This window comes from Leuciscus leuciscus (genome assembly GCF_965113295.1).
Source record: "Leuciscus leuciscus genome assembly, chromosome: 11".
Taxonomy (NCBI): Eukaryota; Metazoa; Chordata; class Actinopteri; order Cypriniformes; family Leuciscidae; genus Leuciscus; species Leuciscus leuciscus.
Window position 1 is genome coordinate 14693289 of NC_138735.1, and position 23431 is coordinate 14716719.

The window sequence follows — 23431 nt, forward strand, 5'->3', positions numbered from 1 at the left end:
TATCACAGCACAGTTTTATATTTGAGTCTGATACTGTTTTGCTACTCCGGTTTTAAGGTTGCTTTAGCTTTGCTGCTTTTATTTGTGTTTTATGTGTTGTTATGCAAGTATTATTTTCTTATTATTTATCTGGTTGTTCTGTAAAGCACTTTGGTCAGCCTAGTGGCTGTTGTAAACTCAACTTGAGGGTGAGTAAGTGTTGACTAAATTTTTGGGTGAACTAGCTCTGCTCTAACTATGTCACCAACAGTAAAAAAACACACCAAAAAAACACTTAAAACAGTGTGCATTTTTCACATGCCATAAAACCAGTAAACACCAGTAAACACAGTTTACTAGGTCGTAAACCCCTTTTCATCTGTTTACTTGTTTTGCTTTTACCTCAGGGCCTGAAGACAAAAAAACAACTAGGTGAAATGAGTCACAATTTATATAATGCAAGTCCAACAGTGCTGTTGGAAAGCAGATGTTACGCACATGGAGAAGGTTTTACTTTATAATGAAAAAAATTTGTGAAATGTTTTTTTTTGTACAATATGCAGTCAGGATAAATAATGTACCCTTTTTGTGAAAAAGCATAAGACAGGACAAACTATAGAGCTTGGATGGACATGTCACAGTTTTGGGCGTTTGTTTTGGTTTTCCGTGACATGACTTGTCGGTGTGTGTTGTTATTATGGATTAGAGGATTGGATCAAATTGAAATTAAAAGCACAAATTAACAACTTTCAATGCACACCCTCTTTTCTGAATGGAAATACAACACCTATGCCAGTCGAGACGTCTCAAAACAGCCTGAAGATCTTTGGCAGTTTTCCTAGAGGATTTTTAAATCCTAAACAATACCTACAGAAATGCTCCTTGATGTTAATGTTGCAAACTCATAAACTTGATATGTTTGTCTTTATAGCCCATGTTGAGCATGCATTGATCTGCTGGTCTGTTTACTGTATTGTTTTTGACAGTGCAAAATCGTTACGCTTGGTTTGGTTTTCAGAGGGTGAAAGGCTGAGGAAAAACTAAAATTACTACGGGGGTTTGTGGCTAGAACTGTGGTGAGGAGTGAGCAGTGAAGGTCAAAGCCAAGTGAAGATTATATGACTCAAGCCCATCGGAGTATCTTTCGCTGTAAACAGGCACGCCAGGCCTTTGTCTGACTCAATTGTGCCAGAAGAGAGGAATGCCCGTAGGCAGGGCGTCGAGCAGGCCTGGCGTGAGACAATTGTATAATCTGGTCTTGCTGGAATGAGAAGAGTGTCATAACAAAGACACAGTCAAAACTAACTGGCACATCCAAGATTATGGGTGATGAAGGAATGACACAAAAACGTATCCTAGACACAATGCATATCTTTTTATTTCATTGACACACAATAAGGTTCAATTCGTTAACATTAGATACACACTACCGTTCAAAGGTTTGGGTCATTTAAAAAATAAATAAAAATAATTTAGCAAGGACACATTAAATTGATCAAACGTGACAGTAAAGAAATGTATAATGTTATATAAGATTTCTAGTCACACTTTAGTTTAGGGTCCATTTTCACTATTAACTATTAATTATGACTTTTGCCTCAGTAAACTTAAAATAATTACTGCTTTTTAATAGTCAGCAAGGTAGTTGTTAGGTGTAGGTATTGGGTAGGATTAAAGGATTTAGAATATGGTCATGCAGAATAAGGCATTAATATGTGCTTAAATATATTAAGTATATCCTAGAAATATGCATGCTAATAAGCAAGTAGTTAATAGTGAGAATTGGACCCTAAGTGTTACCATATTTCTATTTCAAAAACAGTAAATGTTGTTCTTTTAAACTTTCTTTTCATCAGAGCTTGAAAAAAGGGAATCATGAATCACCACAAAAATATTAAGCTGCACAGCTGTTGGAGAAACAAATATGTTTCATGAGCACCAAATCAGCATTTTAGACTGATTTCTGAAGGATTATGTGTCACTGAAGAAGACTGAAGTAGCATGAACTAAGAAGACTGGCGGCTTAAAATGAATTACATTTTAAAATATATTAAAATACATTACAAACCGTTATTTTAAATTGTAATACTATATTCTTGCATACAGTATATGTCTATCTCACAGTGATATAACTATAACATATAAATATAACATATATCAGGTTATTTAGAATAAATTGAATCAGTATTCCTAATTTGTAAGTCACTTTGGATAAAAGTGTTTGCTAAATGAATGTTTTATGAACAAATATGAATTAACAATAAACAATTAAATATTTATGAATTAACTTGAAAAATGTTAGGTCATGCCACCCAATGCATTAACTAATGCGTTACCATGTCACTTTTTTGTAATTTGGCATTTTGACACAAAATGTGATTTGTGCACACACAGTTGCCACTGGACAGAAAAAGTGTAATTTTGCTCTGTCTCCTGTTAATTTCTCTATGTCTGTGTTTGCCAGATGTGTTTGATAATATTCTGGACCCCTAATGTTTCTGAGCGCATCCTGGTAGATGTCATCGCGGTGGACACGTCCTTCGCTCAGCTCTGCATCATTCCACTGAGAGTCTTTTCCTTCTTCCCTCTACCTGGTATCATTAAGTCTCTTTATATACAACCTTATATCATTTGCAGTGCCCTACATCTATGTGACCTTGTGTCTGTGTGTACAGTTACAGTTCGAGCTCATCTAACAGGCTGGTTAATGACGCTGAAGAAAACTTTCGTCCTGGCTCCTAGTTCAGTTCTGCGCATCATTGTGCTCATCTCCAGTCTTCTGGTGCTGCCATACATGGGGTTGGTATACTGTAGGAATATGCAAATATGCGAAATTATCCTCATTTAAATATCTTGGAAATGTGCTCCTGCTCAGTATGGGATCTGTGAACTAATTAGCTGTCATGCTGCCTCTGAATTTTTAGTGGGTCTAAAAATAAAATAAACTCAAATCCCTGTCTGCATTTTGTGAATTAATTATGACTCCGCTCTAGAGCTTATGCAGACTGCTGCAGCAACATTTAAAATCAACTCAGAAAATGTTTCTTTAAAGACATCCTGTAGGGAAAATCAAGCTTTTAATGTTGTTTATATGTCTATGTGGTGTTTTTAATGTGTTTTAAGACAAACCATGTGCAAATTCATAAGTCAACACCATTTTCTCATAACGCTGAAACGCTGGTGTTCCTTGCGCCACAAACTACCTTGTAATCAATCACGTCACGAGGGGGGCGGGCTTTAGCATATCATTAACTATGCTGCGAAGCAGGGGAGTCTCGAGAGAAACCAGGTTATTCCGGTATATTTTTCTGTTGATATGAAAAATCGGGTACATTTAGCAATATAGCGGGTGAATTATATATATGTGTATATTACGATGTTATGATGAACTAAATGCCTTTCTCTACTGACGTTCTATTACGTTCAAAGCGTTTCTAAGGAAACTGATTTTTAGAAGGCAGCAGTCTGACTCTGTGATGGCGAATGGGAACATGGTTTGTGTAACAATATATATTATTATTACTTTTTTAAAATGATCGTTATGTTTCCGACATTGTAGAGACCGATGCATAAAACTCATTACATTCTGATACATCGGCTTGTATACGATTACGTGGCTGTATGATTCACTCTTCCACTTCTTCTTCTGAATCAGTTTCTGGTTCAAACATATTTGGCTGAATTAAACCAGTATTTCCACTTGCCATTGTGCAGCGTTTACTACAGTAAAGGTGACCGAGTGGATCAGGTATTCTGAGCTGGTGTGAGTGAGTGGAGGCGGGGCTAATTTATTCATGGTTTCATGAAGCAAGGGTATAGAGTTACATTCAAGCTATTTTAAGACATGAATAAAAAATGTTCAATGGGAAAAACGTTTAAATATGTCAGTTTGGTGACCAAAGATTTGTTTTAAGGGATACAATTGTTGTCTACAGGGGGACTTTATGGTTTGTTGATTAGAGCAACATTGTGTTGCAACTGTACAGCATTAAATTGTAAAAAATTCTGCTGGTACTGTATTAAAACCACATTTGTCATGTTAATTTTGTTTGTTGCAGGGTGCATGGTGCCACACTGGGAGTGGGGTCTTTATTAGCAGGATTTGTGGGAGAATCCACCATGGTTGCAGTGGCTGCCTGTTATGTATACCGAAAACAGGTGAGGGACCGTGAAAGTCAACAGTTCTGCAGAAATATTAAAGCTGGTGTACTACCTTATTTTCAATGCAGAAGGGATACAATACAGATTGTTTCAAAGCAGTATCGCAGTAATAAACAGGAAAATAACAGAATCAATGATGCAAACTTCTTCAAATATTCAGCGCAAATCAGTTCAGTGTTGATTAAGTTCAGGTCAATAACTGTGTAAAGTTAATCAGTTTTAAAAATAATTCGATTTAGCCATGAAGCAGCTCTACAGAAGACAATAGTGCCATTATCCAGCTCAGTTGTGTGAGACTTACAAATGATTAGGCACTATAGATAAATAACTACAAGAATAACAAAGTGCAGTAAACGGCAGAACTATCTGAACTACAAGAATAACAAAGTGCAGTAAACGGCAGAACTATCTGCACTAAAAGATATGTTTATGACAAAAAATTTTTTATATATTTTTTTTTATATGATAAATACCAGTTTGCAACATCAAGCAGCATAATGGACTGGTTTTGTACAGCTAAAATAACTAGAAGCAACTGACACTGGAAGCCTTGCACATTCAGATTACAATTGGTCAACCTGCTCTTACGCTAAAAATAAGGTGGATATGTGAAGTTGGATACAATAACAGGTTAAAAGGGAACTGTATAATTTCTGTGCTACTAGAGTCACAAATATGCAGAAAATGATGATTATTTTCAAACAGGTTCCAGAACACTTCCTCTTCTGTCATTGGTCAGAAAAACAAGTAGCCCAGTCCTAAACTCACACCATTGGTTTAGCTGTTGCTGTGAAAAAAAATTAATGTTTTGAAAGTATCACAGTGTTTACGCCGGGGGATTCAATTGAATTCATATTTTTCTGTAATTTAATTAGTTACTTATGATGTAGTTGCATTAAATACTGTATCAACTGGAACTATTGGAAATATAAACTGGAATTAATGGAACAATTCTATATAAAAATGTTTTAAATGTAATTTTAAAATGTGTGTTTTTAATGTAACCTTCTCCCTTTAAATACTTCTATCAGTTCAAGAATTAGCCTATTTATGTGAAAGAATCAAAAGAGCAGTTTGTATTGCTCAACTGGGCAAAGTTGATTAGGGATTTAGAAAGTAATTAGCAATAAATAATGCAATACTTTTTAGAGAGAGTAATTAGTACAATAATCCAATTACACAATTGAAGATGTAATTAGTACCCAGTGATTAATTACTTTTTTAGAGTAACTTACTAAACATTGTAAACTTAAACAACTAAACATATAACAATTTTATCATATATTTGTATATATAATGTATATTTTAATTAAAAAATTGCTTAATTTTGTCACAATTTTCATACACGACACCTGAAATCAGTTGCGCATGGAGTCCGTTTAACACAAATCATGAGTATTATCATCTCAATGGTCCTAGACTTTTGACATACTCGTGTTCAGTATGTATTCTGCAATATTTATTTTTGTCAATTTGTGTTATCAGAAGAAAACCCCAGAAGCAGAAATGGTTGTTGAGGAGAATAACTCTTCCCCGATGACTGAAATCACTTCCAGGACAGAGTTAGACGTCATTGAAGAGGCTGAGAATGAGCTGACGGAAAGAGAAGATGAGTGAATCAAAGCATGGAAAGAAAAAGCAAGGGTAGAATACTGTATATACATGTTTTTTTCTTTCATTTGGAGATGGTGAAGAGGTGGATCTCTGCAGCAGTGCAGTGTCTTGGATTTTTCCAAGTTTTAACTAGGACTTTATTCTATAGAACTAATGTTTCTACAGGTCTACAATCTCTGCATTACCCCGTGAGATTGTATGGGGTAGAATGAGCGGATTTGCATGTCTACATCAAATGCACTCCTGCACTTTTTAAACTGAGGCATTTTTACAGACGTCTTCCAGAGTTCCTGTTCTTCAGCCTGTGAACGTTTTTTGGGGGAAAAAATGGAGAAAGAGTGCGTCACAAACAGGCTTGAAAGATGTTTTAATGACAGACCTGTTATCTGCTGAACTTTGACCCTGAGACATACCGTTTTCCTCTTGTATTGAGACGCACAATGAATAGTTACACTTTCAGTGTATTATAAATAGCTTAGAAGGAATATCTTTTACTGACTTGTGGCACAGACTAGATTTGATAGTATATTTCAATTGATTTATTTTTGTATTCATTGCACAAATGTTGTATACTTTGCAAATGTCACTATGGAGTTATAATACAGTACTGAAGTACAGTAGACTATATTTATGAGCTTTTATGAACGCATGAACATAATTTCTGATCAAGTCATCTGATCCAGTATTTTGTGCTGGGACCACATTATAGAATCCATTTTATTTCATTTTCCAGATCTTAGAAATGTACTATACGCTTTTCTTTCAATACCTCCTTTGTTGAAATACTACATGGAATGTCATTTTGTGAGTTTTTAGGGCCTGCTTTACTTGTTACTCGGTGCTTGTGGCCTAACTGAATGACAGATCATATGTCGGCACATACAAATAAACTAAGCACCTTATGAATGCATTATGTATATTAAACAAATGTTGAGCTAAAGCTGTCCTTTTTTTTGCATTTCTGTTTTGCATCTGTTTTGTGCATATTAAAGTGAGAGGCTGAAGTGAGTCATAGAATATTTTATTCATATTTCCTCAAATGATCTTGCTTTCCAGTTCTTGAAAAAATTTGCTTTTTTACAACCAATACTGTATAACTTTTTGTATTTTTGGCAATTAAATTATTCAGTGTTAATCTTCAGTGATAAATACAAAAATTCAGATGAACGGGGAAAAAAAGAAATAAAAGTGCAAGTAGTTTTTGCTTAACTCCACAATAAGCTAAATATTAAGTTATCTTGAACTCTTCTTGGCATCTGTGTTTCACCAGCTGCCTGTTAACGTGATTTATGCACGTTTTTGTTGCTTTCAGTGTCTGTTAAGAACATGTAAACATAACATAACATGATGGCAACCAAAGTAATTAAGTTAGCTGATCTGCTCTAATTTGAAAACTGGCGACATTTTGTGTAGAACCTAAGTTAAACAGTTCAAAAAACAGTCATGGCAGTAAAAATCAAAACCAGTATGGGAAACTTCTACTGTCACAATGAGTCCATATATACGTAGCAATGAAATGTTAAAAATGACAGTCTCTAACAATATAAATTAAGAACTTACAGTAAGACCATTACCTCATTTCCCTTACTATACCCACAATACATTCTTTTGAATTAAAATTCTCTAAAATTATTGTAAACTCTTTAGTATTTTTTTTTTAAAAACATTGACAATGTAAATCAACGCCATATCCAACAGTGCATAATACAAACAAATATCACGCTTAAAGTAAAAAGGCAGTAAGGTTTTTCTTTTCCTTTCTGAATCGGTGTTAGTCATCATCACAGCATTTCCTGACAGACAGATGTTCGTTCTGCGATTCATTTTGGGGGGGAAAAACCTGAGCACTTCTGCTTGCAATTTGATCTCGGTAGATTGCTGTAAATTCCCTTCATCTTCTCATTCATCGGATGACCAACAGATCATATCAGAAACAAAACATCATGTCTATTTGTAGATCAGATTTGTTCTGTGAAGTCTCTGTCGTTAGGTCATCGTGAGATCTTCTCCGTGCTGGTGTTGAACGGTCCTCCTGACGGGAACGTTGTAATGGCGATCGTCCTCTGTGACGATACACACGCAGGGCCACTCCTGCTTGTGGTCATCTGGGTAATGTGACACAAACTCCTCTGTGTCTGTCATGTACAGACGGAAGGCTTGAATGGTGTGTTTTAAGGCATAGCCCAATAGAAACATCTCTACCTACAACACACAAAGCAAACATTTAAATAGTACCTTTTTTTTCCAGATTAAAGAGAGACAGAGCTGTAAGTTAGTTTGTCAGTGTCACCGTACTTGCCTGTTCTACCCCTCCACTGAAGCCGATCTGGCTCAGGTGATTGGCCAGGAGGGTTTTGGGGTTTTCTGATGTGTCGCGGGCAAAAAGAAGCCAGCAGAACACAGGCACTTCTTGATCTGCCACCATGTTGTGATGAAGCTCAATGGCTTTGGCCAGCATCAGAAACTTGAGTGCTTCTAGAAGACCATACTCCTCTTCTCCACCCTGAAACACACACTCACACAGATTCTGCTTCTCCTCTGGGCTCTCACAGGCCGCTGCTGCCTGCCACTGAATAAACAACAAAGACAGACATGAAAACACAGAAGTTATGGTGATGTTTTTATCTGATTAGCAAGGTGCTTCAGAAACTGAATTTACTGAAGTACTCCATGATGCTGAAAATTATGCTTTGCCATCACAGGTAAAATTGCATTGTAAAAAATATATTCAAATAGAAAACAAAATTATATTTCACAAGATTACACTTTTTGCTATATTTTGGATCAAATAAATGCAGCATTGTTGAGCAGAAGAGACTTGAAATCTTAGAAATCTTCCGGTCTAAAACCTTTGAACAGTAGTGTTTATATATATATATATGACAAGACACAGTAGAATGCAGTTCTGTACTGGCGTGCATTTGTGAATCTCCTGTCTGTGTGACACACACATGACTCGTGCGCACAGAAAGCCACTTGAACAGACAAGAACACACAAAATTATGCCAAAATGCCTGTTTCGTCTAGTATCCTCACAAGCGCAGTCTTAAATGAGTTAAATTAAGTCTTAAATGAATGTTGAAGTTGTGAGTAAATAGGATGTGTGGCAGGTCTTAAAGTGACAGTAGCCTTGTAAAGCTGCTGCTGTCAGTAAAGATAATCAAAGAACAAAATAAAAAAAGAGAAAATCACTCACTGCTCTTTTTTTATGCAGTGAAGACTATTAAGTGTTTAATAACTTTATTAAATTTCTGTATAGATCCTACCTGTTAGACCTACAGGTCTTAAAACACTGTTTACAAGGTTAAATGGGTCAAAGGTCAAAAACAACGAAAACTAACCTTTTGTGCATTGACAGGGCAAGTACAAATCTGAACCGGTCTGACTGGGCCAATAGAAAAAAATGTAGCCCTAATATATTGAAGGGCACATGTAAGTGTGACATTTATTATAATTGGTTATATGAAGATTGTTTTAAGTTCACTTAAATTAAAAGTTGTTATATTTTTTAAAGCCTAATAAAATGTTAAAATTGGCAGCTTTCAATTATACTGTCATGCTGAATGACTATAATTAAATACAGGCATAAAGACATCAGTAGCAGTATTGGTATCAGTGATACTGGCCTTCTTTCATAAAAAGACAATATTTAAAATATAGGCTGCTGTCTTCATGTTGTTTCAACATTAATTTGGAGATTAAATGTGAAATTATTCATTTAAAAATATAATGCAAACTTCAATGTTCGGTGTAATTAATTAGTTTTATATATATATGTGTAAAGTAAAAAGTGTAAAGTATAGTAAGGTGTACCAAGCCTACGTACTTGACACACTGCTCTACAGCAGCAAACCATGGACCCTATATTCCCACTAAGAACGCAGATTCAATGTCTTCCATCTACGCTACGCAATCCAAGTAGGATTTTGGGAATCTCCTGACTAGACCACATTCCAAACAAAAATGTTCTCGCGCAGGCGGAGATACCTAGTATGTTTGCCTTGCTCACCAGAGACATCTACGCTGGCTTGGTCACGTTAGATGTTCATGTATATGAGCCCAAATCATCACCGTGCTTGACAGTTGTTATGAAGTGTGTGTGCTGATATGCTGTGTTTAGTTTTCACCAAATGTGGCGCTGTGTATTATGGCCACACTTTGGTCTCGTCTGCCCAAAATACATTGTTCCAGAAGTCTTGAGGTTTGTTCAGATGCAACTTTGCAAACCAAAGCCGTGCTGCCATGTTCTTTTTTAGAGAGAAGAGGCTTTCATCTGGCAACCCTTCCAAACAATGCATACTTGTCCAGTCTGCTTCTAACTGCACTGCCATGAACTTTAACATTTAACATGTTAACTGAGGCCTGTAGTGTCTGAGATGTAGCTCTTGGGTATTTTGCAGTTTCTCTGAGCACTGCACGGTCTGACCTTGGGGTGAATTTGCTGGGACATCCATTCCTGGGAATGATTGGTATCTGTCTTGAATGTTTTCTGAAAAATGTTCCTCACTGTAGAATATTGCTCATTTCTTCTGGAAACAAACTTTGTTGAATTTTCCTGTTATCACTGTAAAGCTGTTTTGAAACAATCTGTATTGTAAAAAACGCTATATACATAAATGTGACTTGACTAGAATGATGGACTACAATTTGTTTGGAAATAGCCTTGTAACACTTCCTAGATTGATGGGCAATAACAATTGATTCTCCAAGATCATTGCTGATGTCTTTCCTCCTTGGCATTGTGTTAACACACACCTGAATGATCTAGACCAGCAAACTGCCAAACTTCTGCTTTTTTAGAGTTGGTCACAATTGCTAATGATCAGTTAATCAAAGGCTGCGTTTACACTTGGCATTAACATGTGACCTGTATCCAGATGTTGTCCACATAAACATTGAAAAGACAAGTGTAAACGCGTTTCTGATCGGAATGTTATCCAATCAGCGTGTCCTGGTCCAGAGGTAGTCGAGGACGCATTGTGTGTCATCTTTACTCTTAATCTGGTGTCATGCCACAGACCTAATTTAAATATTATGCAGGAAACAGAAATCCGATCGGTTATCCAGATACAGAGGCTACTTAATGTGAACAAATGTAAACGCGCCATGTCCTGATTGGCTAATGATCCGACCTGCTTGATCGGATCACGGTGATCGCATGTTAATGTCAAGTGTAAATGCAGCCAAAGACATTTGATTAGCAGCGCCTGACTGCTACCTACCCTCTTAAATCCTATGGAAGCAGTGAAGGGTGCACTTAGTTTGTCACACAAGGCTTCTCCATTTTGGCCTAGTTTTTGTTAAATAAACCATGAACCAGTGTAATATGTCATGTGTTGTTGTTCATCTGAGATTGTATTTACCTAATTTTAAAACCTGCCAGAGACCAGATGTTTTTTTATTATGCCTGATACATAAAACCATAGAGATTCAAACGGGTGTACTTTACTTTTCACATGTATATATGCATACATGTAGGCTACATATACTGTATAGAGGTTCACCTTTTTCTTAAGGAGATCCAAATAGTATTTCAGTCTCTCCACAGGGTCGTCCTCCTCACTTGCCCACTTGCATTCTGGGGGAAACACCCATCCACCAATCAAATGCTCCTGAGCTTCAATCATCTCTGGCAACTGTGAGAATAACCAGCAGCTGTTAATCTGAGCTAGAAAGCCTCACATACAGTGTTATTTTATAAACCCTAGAGGCCATATGCAATCTGAAACAAATGAAAATGTAAAGCATGCTTTCAGTTAAAAGGAAAGTTTGCTGATTTTCAACCAATCATGTTGGTAGTAAATATAACAAACAATGTTTACTCTTTCTCCATGTTACCTGCACCCACATGTCCTGGTTTATTTGTCAGCAAAAGTCTGCCAGATGATGTGTGACACATTTGACAGCTCTAGGGCTTTTGTTAGGTTCAAAACACAGATTGTACTTTTGCATTTTTGTATTCCTGCCAATAGACAGTCAGATCAAGCCCAGACCCATAGTCATGTAGCAACAAATCAAAAAATCATCTTCTACTACATAGATGGCCAAGTTTTAAATTAAATTAATAATTAAATGTATTAAATGAATAAATTGCTAGCTATGAATGACCCCTTTAATGAAAAATTGATTATGGCATCTACCCTGACTGAGGTCTAGAGGGGTCTCCTCACCAATAGAAAGCCTTCATCCTGTATCCAGGTGGGCATGTTTGTGCTGGTCGCCAGCACCTGGAACAGCGTGGCACGGAGAGCACAGTAATTATCTCCTCTGACTCTCCTCAGACCGCTGAAGCTACGGGACATCTCACTGTAGCCCTGAAACACACACACTGATGCAAGTCAGACTTCTACAACAAGCACAGACAGTTCAAACTAGAGTGCAGATCAGATGATGTATAAATCTCAATTTAAAAAAAAACTGACCCATGTGACTAGTTTTGTGGTCCAGGGTCCAATTTGTTTAAAAAATAGTATACTTTAAGCACAACATTTTACACACACACAAAAAAAGTTAGGTCACCTTTCTGATGAGAGTGCTTTTGGTCGTGTTCCCCTTCCATTCTTGCTCACTGTAGGCCAGTATGTCCACAGCTGGTGCTAAGCTACACCTGGTTTCTACACCAGGAACTAGACAGGAAGAAAAACAAATACCCAATGAGATGGATGCAGAAAAACTTTGGACCAGTTTCTTTAAAAACAAAACAACAGGGCCCAATCACATTTTCAGTGATTTGATTGTCTCTAATACTTTTCCTTAACAGCAATGTTAATGGCTGGTGGATTGCATATAATCACTGATATTGCTATAGTAAAGATATACCGTGACAAACAAATGAATCTTTAATACTTGTGAGCTCTAGTAGTGGTTTGGATGGCTTGTTATTGCTGGCTCCCATTTCAATGTCCTCTGCTCCCAGATACAGGTTTGCACTCCTACAACAAAAAGAGGAACTATCTTGCATATGATATTCACAATGATAAGCAGTCATGAGGAGTCTAGTTGGAAAAGCTATATTAAAGTACAACATGTACAACTCACATCCAAAAGATAATGAGTCATCATGAAGGGCAAATTTAACTGTCAGGATCTAAAGAACCTTTGTCCTGATTTTTTAGTTCTTCTACATCGGTTCTTCACACTTTTTTATAAATATTCATTTTTTAATGAAAATATAAATAAAAAACATTATAGTTCCGTATAATGTAACAGTTTTAGTAACACTAGTTCTGGTTCAAGGAGTTGCAAGACTATACTCACAATACTGCATTCTCTAGTCTTCATTCATTTGTCTAATTAACAATTGATTCTGATGTCCAAATGCTTTCTGACCATCGGCTTTCCAAACTAAAGATATTGCTGGAAAGACTGAATTCAAGAATGACACATACTCATCCAGTGGCTCTTGCACTTCCTCCACAGTCTCTTCTGTCTCTTTTACAGGTATCAGCTTTATCTCTACCATGCTACTTCTAAAAATGATATCTTCTTTTTGGGCGTCGGAAGTGTCTTCTTTTCCTTCATTTTCCTGGACAACACTAGCTTCCTCTTCCTGTTTTTCCTTTTCCTCTTCTGTTTGTTGAGGTCCAGTCTCTGAAACACCTTTTACAACTTCCTCCAGTAATTTTGCATCGCTCGCCACAGTAACCTCACCTTTGGCCTCAGTGTTTTCTACAGCAACAGAATCACTGTAAATGGGAAATGGTCGAGTGGTTATTAGGCAATTCTGACAAAGATGACACAATTTGGTGTCTCAATACTTTTTAAAAACATTAGAGGCATGTTTTATATGTATATTTTAAATTGCATTTTCTTTTTTATACTTTTTGCTATTATTTTATGCTATTTTATTGTCATAAACAACATTAAGACCCAAAATATTGCAAATATCAGTATAGATCAGTTCAAAAGTTTGGGGTCTACGTTATTTTTTTATTTTTTTTTAATGTTTGTGAAAGGAGTCTCATATGTTTACCAAGGCTGCATTTATTTGATACAGTAAAACAGTAATACTCTGAAATATTATTGTTAGAATATAAAACAGCTATTTCTTTTTAATATATTTTAAAACGTAATTTATTCCTGTGATAGCAAGAATGAATTTTCAGCAGCCATTACTCCAGTTTTCAGACTCTGATAATTCTTCAGAAATTATTTGAATATGTGCTGACCTATATATATATATATATATATATATATATATACATACATATATACATATACATATATATATATATACACATACACACATATATATATATATATACACATATACTCATACATATATACACATACATATATATAAATATACACATACATACATACATACACTCACAAATATATATATACAAATACATATATATCTACATACATATATATATATATATATATATATATATATAAAATTTAAACTGTCTAAATGTGGCAATTTCATAGCTTTAAACTGAGTCAAAGGTCACTATAATCTACAATCACGAAAAGCATGTTCTCAAAATAAGAATGAAAGGAATGCTGCTCAGACAGCAACTGTCCTGAGGAATTGTAAAACACCTGATAAACACTACTTGATACATGATACATCAGTAGCCTATTAACACATTAAAACATTATATAAACATTATTACCCACAAGAAGAAGACAAAGCCATGCATATAACAAATGTATTTCCGCAAGTAATGTTGACACAATATCGCTACACTGATCAGAGTGTGTGTAACTAGTGTTTAGCTTTGGTGTGACATTTGACTTTGTCAATTCATTGTTGCTATTATGATTGGTGTGATTACACTGCAAACTAATAACTACACTTAAATCGCAGAACATTTTTATGAACTCATGAGAGTTTTGCGCCACCTAATGGTAATAACTGAACAACAGGAAGTGCTAACCTCATTGTGTCAGTGGCTCTGGTTTTCTCAATGGGGCTTGATGGCACTGAGGCACATGTGGAGTCCAGGCCATTCTCAGTGGGTTCTGGAGCCTCATGCTCTTGCTCTGCAACCTTTTCACTCTTTTCTAGATCTGTCATAACATCTGTGACTTCAGGTTTGTTCACCTCAATAGTGCTGTAATAGAATAGAGCGACTGGTTAGAATCCACACATACCAGGGTTATTACAGTTAACTAAAACTGAAACCATTAAAAACTTGATATGAAAGAAACGAAAATATGATCACACAACTCCCATTCTACACTCACTGCACTGTTTCATTCCGGATTGACTACAAAATCCTCCTGCTCAGTCACACAAAAATATATGCACCACCATATCTACAAGAACTCATCACTTTGAAATCCTCCCCCCGCACCCTCAGATCATCAGGCCACTTGCTTCTTCAGGTCCCCACCGATTTAAATCTTAAATCACGATAGAGTAATATTTAATTATTAAATTATTAATAATAATTTTTCATGAAAATAAGGTTAAGATGCCAAAATTTAAGATGACATAGGAATTTCAAGATTCTCATTTCAATATCACAGCAAAAACTAATATTAGTCTAACTAATGTAAGAAACATTTTCTCAGGCTTATTGAAAACAAGTAAACATTAAATAATAAAATAGGAACAAAGAAATGAATTATTCAAGCAAGAACCAAATTCAGTTCTCTTTCACATCTTACAATAGCTTGAACTTTAAAATACAATTAAAACGCTTAAAAAAGATCAACTTTCATGATGATGCAGTACTGCAATGTAATTCGATTATCAAATATCATGTCGACCAGTATATCGCCCACCCCTAACATGGACAATTCAATTCCAGATGCATAGGAAAATGTATTCCAAATTTAATTTTATTTAATTTTTAACAAATTCATTACCTGTCAGTTTGTGTAGATGGCTTAGATGGCAGTTGCTCTTGACTCTCAGTTTCCAAGGCTTCATCACTTGGTTTCTGGACTATGCTTTCTTTTTGAGATAGCTTTTCCACAACTATGACATCAGCATTTCTTTCATTCTCAGAGTCCTTCACGAGACCATTTTCAATGCCAGGAGAGAGTGCATTGGTAATATCCACACCTGGAGAAGAAACTTCCTGTGAATGTTCCTGAGTTTGAGAAGCTTCAGATGTTTCTTGCTTCTGGTCTTCCATCTCAGAATGGGTCTCCTCTGAACGTTTCTCCTCCACTTCAGCTGTTGGCTCAGTGACGGGTTCCTCAGTAGTCACTTCAGCTATGCTTTTCTCAGTAACATCCGACTCATTAGACTGACCTAAAACACATGAGTGCTGTTCTGTGCAGCTGTTGTCCATCAATGAATTATCCCCAGTGTCATTAAGACCAGCCTTTTCATGCGTCACTTCAGAGGTGTCATTCAGAGGCAGTTCCTCGGTTTGGATCATTTCTTTCTCATCTGCAATCATCTCCACGTGTGTTTCTGGCTCTGGTTCGGAGAAGTTCTTCTTAGCTTCTACCTGAGTAAGCGCAGTTACCTCCTGAACAGGTGCTTCCTTAACAGGTGTCTCCTCAGCAGGTGCGACTGTTGAGTCTGAACTTGTTGCGGTGGCACCTGCATCATCTGTCATCTGAGCAGCTGCAACGTCTACCTTCTCAACTGATCCATGCTGAGCCTCTATCTCCCCTTTCACTGAGGCAACGATCTCGGCAGGTGCTTCGACTGTGTTTTGAGGTGCTTCTGAGACTTCAGCTGCAATGTTTTGGATATCTTCAGGAAATTCAGTCTTTGTTTTTGGCGTTTCTTTACCTAAGATTATAGCTTGTGTTGGAGCAGTTTCAGGTGAAACATTGTCATTAAGTTCAGGAGCAAGAGAGGCTTCGGTGTGTAACAATGATATTGTTGTAGAGTAGGAGCTCTGTGCTTCAGGAATTTGAGCCTCTTTATTTGGCTGCTTGGTTACAATCAAATCCAGTTGTGGTTTTGCTTCTTCTATATGCCTGTTGATTTGAAATGCATTTAAGTCAAATGTGGATGTTATGTACATGGAAAAACAGGATTCACAAGTTAGATGTACCACTCAAACATGAACAACATAAAGCTCTCTCCAGACCATCTATGAAAAATAAATAAGGTTTAAAAAAAAAGCGAGCCGCAAAAGTAAACAATTCAGAAATTTTCGCAATACTGACATCAATATTATGAGGACATAACCATTATACCGTATGCATTTGACATGTAAATGCCGTCTTTTCATTCGTTTTGGCTGGAAACTTTTCTGGGACCTGGAAACCTTGACCACCACTATAGCACCACTGTACCAGTTCTCTACTGGGGCTTCTCTCTGCTGGATATTATTTCTTTGGAGCCATCAACAGCTCGCATTCATGGAGCAAAGACTTTAAAGAACTGGAGTGCAACATTTGACATAGTTAAATCCTTTGTTTCTTTTTTTATGTCAAATTTGTTTTGTGTTAATGAATATTTTCTATTTATCTATTGATTAGGTATTTTATTTTTTACCTTTTCCACTGCAATGTCTTGCGATTCCTTAGCACAGTATAAGTCTACCTGGTGAGTGGGTGGGAGGTGTACTCTTTAATATGTTGTATAATTTTTCTTATATTGAACTGACTACTCAAAAACAATTGTTCACAAAAAAAGTCTACTGAGTACATGAATTCAGGCACTGGTAAGTACAGTAAGGACGCTGGCTCACTATACATTGGCACACTGGTGACTATTTATGGCAAAATGGCAATGTCCTCATTGTACAACATCACTACTGGTATTTTATTTATTTTTTTGACAAGAAAAAATTTATTCAAGGGACATCAGGCAAAATCATCGTGATTAACAGAATTGCTCAACATCCTATGAAACAAGAATTGCTCAACATCATATGAAACAAGAATTGCTCAAACATCATATGAAACAGGAAAAGAAAAAGAAAAGGGAAAACAATAAATAAAAATAAATAAATAAATAAAGGCTTATACATCTCAATTTGTATTCAGATAAGATATCCATTTTTCCCAATATGTTTCACATTTCTTTCGGGCATGTCTTAGAGAAAAAGTCAAATGTTCCATAACACAAATTTCCCTAACTATTTCTATCCATTCAGCAATTGTCGGGGAATCTTTACTTACCCATTTCCTGGTTATTGCTTTCTTGCTACCCGCTAAAAGTATTTGTAACAAATATCTATCTACCTTTCTCAGCCCTCACATAATTTTTTTTTATGTTATTTAAAGTACATTATGATAAATACTTTGCTTGTTACATATTCATGCAACATGACCAAAACCGCTGGTCCAATGTGGCTACAGCGTAATATCATACAGGTATAAATTCCTTTTTACTTGATTATTAAATTGTTTAATTAAAGTTTATACATAGTTTCCATGACACAGTTCAAGATCCATTTTTATATCTTAGTACTGGAGCTGCCATGCTAAGTTTCAAATGAATTATTAAACAGCAAGCACAAACTATGCAAACGTGGCAGCCCTTCTGGCAGTATCCGAATTCGCTCACTAGTTTTCATTCACTCCCTCAAGTGAACTACTGTATATTAGTGGACTGGTGTAGGGAATAGTGAATGAGGGTATTGGGAGCGATTTTGGACACAGCCATAGATGCTCCCTGGTTTTCACAGTGCATTGTGGAACCTTTTAGGGAGAAAACGTTTCAGTCCACTGGAAGGATTTTGCAATTGAGATTTTGCCCTTAAAATTGCAGACTCCCTGATGAGTGCCCTGATAATCAGTATGATCAGTGCCCGTTGCTGTTCCATAAGCGCCACCTACTGTCAGAAAGTGAATTTGCATTTTCATTCAGTCTGTCTGCTGTTTTTGTTTTGTTCAGGTGTCTTATGTAGCTTCATTTCACAAAGCTAAAGTCAGACCATGCACACAAACAAATAAATAAAAAATAATCGGCAACCTATATCGGAAAAGGCCCATTTTCTTGTAATAATTTTTTATATATTTTTTTATAAGAAATCTGAATCGTTCTCAGAAACAGGTCACAATAGTGAAGAAAAGATATTTGCAATTTCCGTTTCATGACGACTTTTGAGAAAGGAAGATTGTTACACCGAAAAATTTAACAAGTTAAAAGTACTTTACCTGTGCTCCTCATCTGATATTGGACTGCCGACATCTGTTCCTGCTCTAGTTGATGTCTTTGATTCAGAGCTGTTCAGCAAACCTTTAGTCTCATCCTCTGTATGGTCACATGGGTTTTTTTTTCCACAACAGTCCAAACTGTTCCCCATGTTGGCACAGGATACAGGGATAGTTTTCAATAAATCCACTTTCTGGGTTTAAGTTCTGACTGAAGGATGTGCAGTTATCAAGTGCAAGCAGCTTCCACTTCCAGAGGGCTAGCCATATACAAATATTATTTCTCCAGACAAGATCTTACATGTCTCGTACCAATACATTTGAGCAGTGTCTGTAAATAAAGTATTTCTGTAAGACTAGTCCAGCTACAGGAGCTGACCGTAAACTGAACTTCTAAGTATCTGGTCATCTGTTCAAACCTGCAGATTAAAAACAAACACAAAGTCCCACATGAGTATTAAACATGCCATTTCTTCAAGTAAAAATACAGGTTTAGCATGAACATCAGTTGTCAACATTCAGAAGATTTTGATTTGCACATATTTACCATGGTAACCACATTTTCTGCAAAAAATGCCATGATACATGTATTGTTATTACTGTAAAAATGCTGCAACATGGTTAAACAACCATCACAGTCATACAAAATTAAACTTAAGTCAAGATCATAAGACTCTGAAAGCATCTTACATTAACGAGATCTTATTTATAAATTGTAATATTGTAACTATACAGTGATTTTTTAAATGAACAATCAAAAGGATAAACAATGCAGATTTATTTTCACTGCCTTCTTTGATCATAATTACCAAGGGTGCCAATAATTCTGATCATGACTGTAGCTCTTTAACGATTTTTTAAAAATCCCTATGGAAAAAAAAAATTCTTTCCAGAACCAAAACTGCTGAAAAAGTGGACAGGCACTGTTGACACTGCACTTGTTTGCTTTGACTCTGGCTGTGTCTGAAATCACTCCCTTTGGTGCACTATTTGTGGTGAGAAAAACCACATTTATTTCACATGTGCAAAAACACATCTGGTCATATGTTAAACACATACTGTACTTTGCACACAGAAAATGTGGTTTTGGAAACAGTTCCCATGTGAAATCAATGTGATCACATGTAAAAACATGCTAAGTTAATGTGTTTTTTTTCTAGCTATTTACAATAATGTCCGAAACCATATATAGTGGACACTACTGAGTGCACTCAATCCCATAATGCATCTTAATAATAATGAGTGTACAACCATATACACTGAGCAGCTAGCCGCTAGAAAATACCCATGGACTGTGAGCGTGCGCTTTCTGCACGCTTCTCGTGGTTACTTATTCAGTGGACTATTATTAGTGAGGCAATGTAAAAAATAGTACTTCGCGCTTTATGCTTTTAAACAAATCGACTGAGTGAATGATTCAAAGACAATGACAGAAAGATTGAGTCACTTAAAGGGGTCATCGGATGCAAAATTCACTTTTATTTGGTTGCATATAAATGTGTCTTTGCAGTGTGTGGACACAACAACCATACAATGAAAAAAATCCATTCACTCCTTTTTTTTTAATCCTCAAAAAGTCTAAACATTCAATAATCAGTCTGAGCACTATAATGTCATAATGCTCATGCTCCGCCCACAACCACTGACGGACTGTCCTGTATTAGCATATTTCTGCCCTCAGCCATTTGACACCCCCCATGGAAGAGAGGAGTGGGGTGAGCAGTTGCTCATTATCATTTAAAGAGACATGTACCGAAACAGGTCTGTGAACAAAGCTGTTTTTGAGGAGGTAAAAAGGGTGTTGTTTTACACAACCATTGTAGCCTGGGTTTCCCCCATGCTGCCTTGTGCGCAGCGCGATTTTATTCACGCTGCTAGGCAGCCTTGATTCCATGGACCAGATTTTCGCCTCAGCGAGGGGACCAATCACAGAACGGGGAGGGAGCAGCAAGGCGATGACGACGTCTATGCAACACACCGAAGCAGTTTGTTTATATCTATGGATCTAACATGGCAGCAGACGTGAAGTTACCTTTCGATGCAGCCTTAGATAGTGTTATAAGTAGTTTAGAACGCAAGTTTATTTCGTCTTCCTCGTCGAATTTCTGTCGCTCTACATAAGTCATCTGGTATAATTAAAACGATTGGCTATGAGCTACGTACAGGCGCATTTGATAGACATTCGTAGCGCCCAATAAACGGCTCTGGGCATTCGTAAACCACGCCTCAAATACGAGAAAATGAACATGTGGTTCCCAGACCACGTCTCAATGAGAAAGAGGTCTGACGTTAGCCAGGCTACAACCATTGAGGAATTTTAACCAAAGTATATTACAAACTTTACATGAACACCCTAAAGAATTATACCAACTTGTGGAAAATGGGCATCCGATGACCCCTTTAACAAAACAGTAAATTAGTCTAAACAAATCTTTTGGCTGAATAGATTCAAGAGATTCGTGTCAGCGGAATGAATTAAAACCCCTAGTAAGGTACATTTTTGCTAGGGAGTTTCCATTCTTTGCTTAATATATTTGACTGATAATACACTAAAATAACCCATGCATGAGCAATTCAAACTTAAAGCTAAAATACACAATATCACAAAATATTTCGTAATAAGTTAGGCTACTCCTTGTACCAGAATGACACAACATTTAAATAGAAGATTTATAGTATTCTAACTAGTTACTGTACATCTGTTTTCAGAAGTCCAGCTAAAATACACAAGGTTTACTCTCAGTTTCGTATTATGTTCAGTTTCACAATAATGTACCATACGTTAATGTTAATCATTAGAATTTTAGTCTGTTTGTACATTATACATGGTGAGTGAGGGTGTTTTGCGGCGCATGGCACAAGCGTCAGCACTCTGAATGTTGACATTGTTTACCAGAGATAATATTGCAACACTCTGTCCTACATGTACATTTAAAGTAACGTTACGTCAACAAACAGAGGCTAAAATATTATTTAAGCAAGCCTAATGTATTTAACGGAGATTTCCAAGCTCAGTGTTATTTAATAAGAGCCACCATAACAACTGTCAACATCATCGCGTGGCTGTTTGAGATTCATCGATACTTTATATCGACAAAATATTTATCCATGAATGTTAAAATACACAAATGTCATAATTCCTACCTAAATGTGAAGATTTCTCCCTTTACTTGACAAGACAACCATTTTTGCGTCCAGGAAGACCCGACGTGTATTATGACTGAAGTTTCACTTTCCGTCTATATATACTGCCACAGGAAACCCTGTGAACTTAAGGTTTCTCGAGCTGATAATATCAGTTTTTAACAGAGTAACTTCTTTTTTAACCCTAAACCTAACCAAAAGAGGAAAAAGTCAAGCCAGCGAGTTGCTTAATTTATTTTATTCGCTCTTGTTCTTCATTTAAAGCACTTGAAGAGGGCAGAGCATGGTCTAAGATTAAAGGAATGTAGTGAAATCTGATTCCAAAGGTCTCCACATTCATTAGACGCACATATACAGGACACAACTATCTTGAACCTATTAACTCAGTCAGTCTAAACTAGGAAAGTTAAGATGACAGCTGCTTTATTGTGAAAAGTACACTTTAGCATCCCTTTAAAATAGTGCTTTTATAGAACTTTTTTTGGACCTTTGGAGTTAAGTAGGACTGAAACATCTCTATTCCCCAGTTTCACAGACAAGGTTTAAGCCTAGTCACAGACTAAAATTCATGTTTGATCTGTTTTAACTTTAAGCAACTTGCACTGGCATATCTTAAAATTTGTCTGTGCTATTGTTTTGTCTCAAGATGAACACCAGTAATGTTTATAAGCTCCTTAAATGTCCTAATTGAACAAGGGCCTAATCCTGGCTAATTTTTAAGCCCTGTTTGTGAAACCAGGCCTATATGTAATTTCATAATTACTTCTTTTGTATTTTAAATATGGTTAAATTCTACTGAATATACTGACAAGTATTTATGGTAAACAGAAATGTAATGTAATTTAACATATTTACAATGGTTAAGTAATGTAATACACTTAAACAAGATTGACCTTAAATGTAATATAGAATGGGACACTATACAGTCTTAAGTAAAATCAAGTACTTTACCTGTTATTCAGGTCACGTAACACATCAAAATAGATGTACTTCTTTAAAGAAAATTACAAAAAGATTATTAAAACATAATGCTTTAAAATGTACTTTAAAGTAAACCTTAATTTGACATTTCAAAGTGCACTTTTCAAAAGTGTACTTATGAAACAGTCATGAAAGTGCACTCATTAAGTACATTTAAGTACCTTTTATTTCATTCAAATTATCTGCAAGTTTAAAGAAAATATACTTTGGATATGAAGTTCACTACAAGTGCACATTCAATAAAATTAAGCACACTTCTTTTTCACAAAGGCAGTCCACTTTCTGATTGATTACAATTCTGAAAGTTGCATCACGAAACTTAAGTGTTGGTTTATTCATAATTCTGCTGATATTTCCAGAGATGAAACACTACAAAAACAACACAAATTAGGAACTGTGTGCCTACTTCGTTACATAATATCCAACCCATGCTCCCAGCTTAATTACAGCTCAGTTATGATTACATAAATAGATCATATTTAACTAAATGGCACATATTAACTTAAGATAAATAAATTACATAACC

At 36.1% G+C, this 23431-nt stretch overlaps 2 protein-coding genes across 4 annotated transcripts in view; one reads left to right on the forward strand and one right to left on the reverse strand.

Annotated features, from left to right (window-relative positions):
* The window catches only part of ankha (ANKH inorganic pyrophosphate transport regulator a), a 22473-nt gene extending 15711 nt beyond the window's left edge, over positions 1–6762 (forward strand). Inside the window, exons 9-13 of one of the 3 annotated variants that reach the window (XM_082184002.1) lie at positions 2444–2573; positions 2655–2778; positions 4038–4137; positions 5626–5784; positions 5920–6762. In XM_082184002.1, the coding sequence (XP_082040128.1) occupies positions 2444–2573; positions 2655–2778; positions 4038–4137; positions 5626–5757 (486 nt within the window). In that variant the 3' untranslated portion in view covers positions 5758–5784; positions 5920–6762. Of the gene's footprint in view, positions 1–2443; positions 2574–2654; positions 2779–4037; positions 4138–5625 lie in introns of all 3 variants that reach the window. The other 2 variants (XM_082184003.1, XM_082184004.1) reach the window with 2 other exon arrangements.
* Positions 6759–23300, reverse strand: LOC309509350 (uncharacterized protein). The gene is made up of 11 exons (XM_082183995.1): positions 21925–23300; positions 18784–19199; positions 15577–16650; positions 14640–14816; positions 13143–13439; positions 12601–12686; positions 12274–12380; positions 11925–12068; positions 11259–11390; positions 8054–8323; positions 6759–7956 (listed from the first exon to the last, which is right to left on the reverse strand). Exons 2-11 carry the CDS (start codon positions 18930–18932, stop codon positions 7741–7743), a joined length of 2652 nt encoding a protein of 883 aa, XP_082040121.1. The 5' UTR covers positions 18933–19199; positions 21925–23300; the 3' UTR covers positions 6759–7740.
* Between the last annotated feature and the right edge of the window lie 131 nt (positions 23301–23431).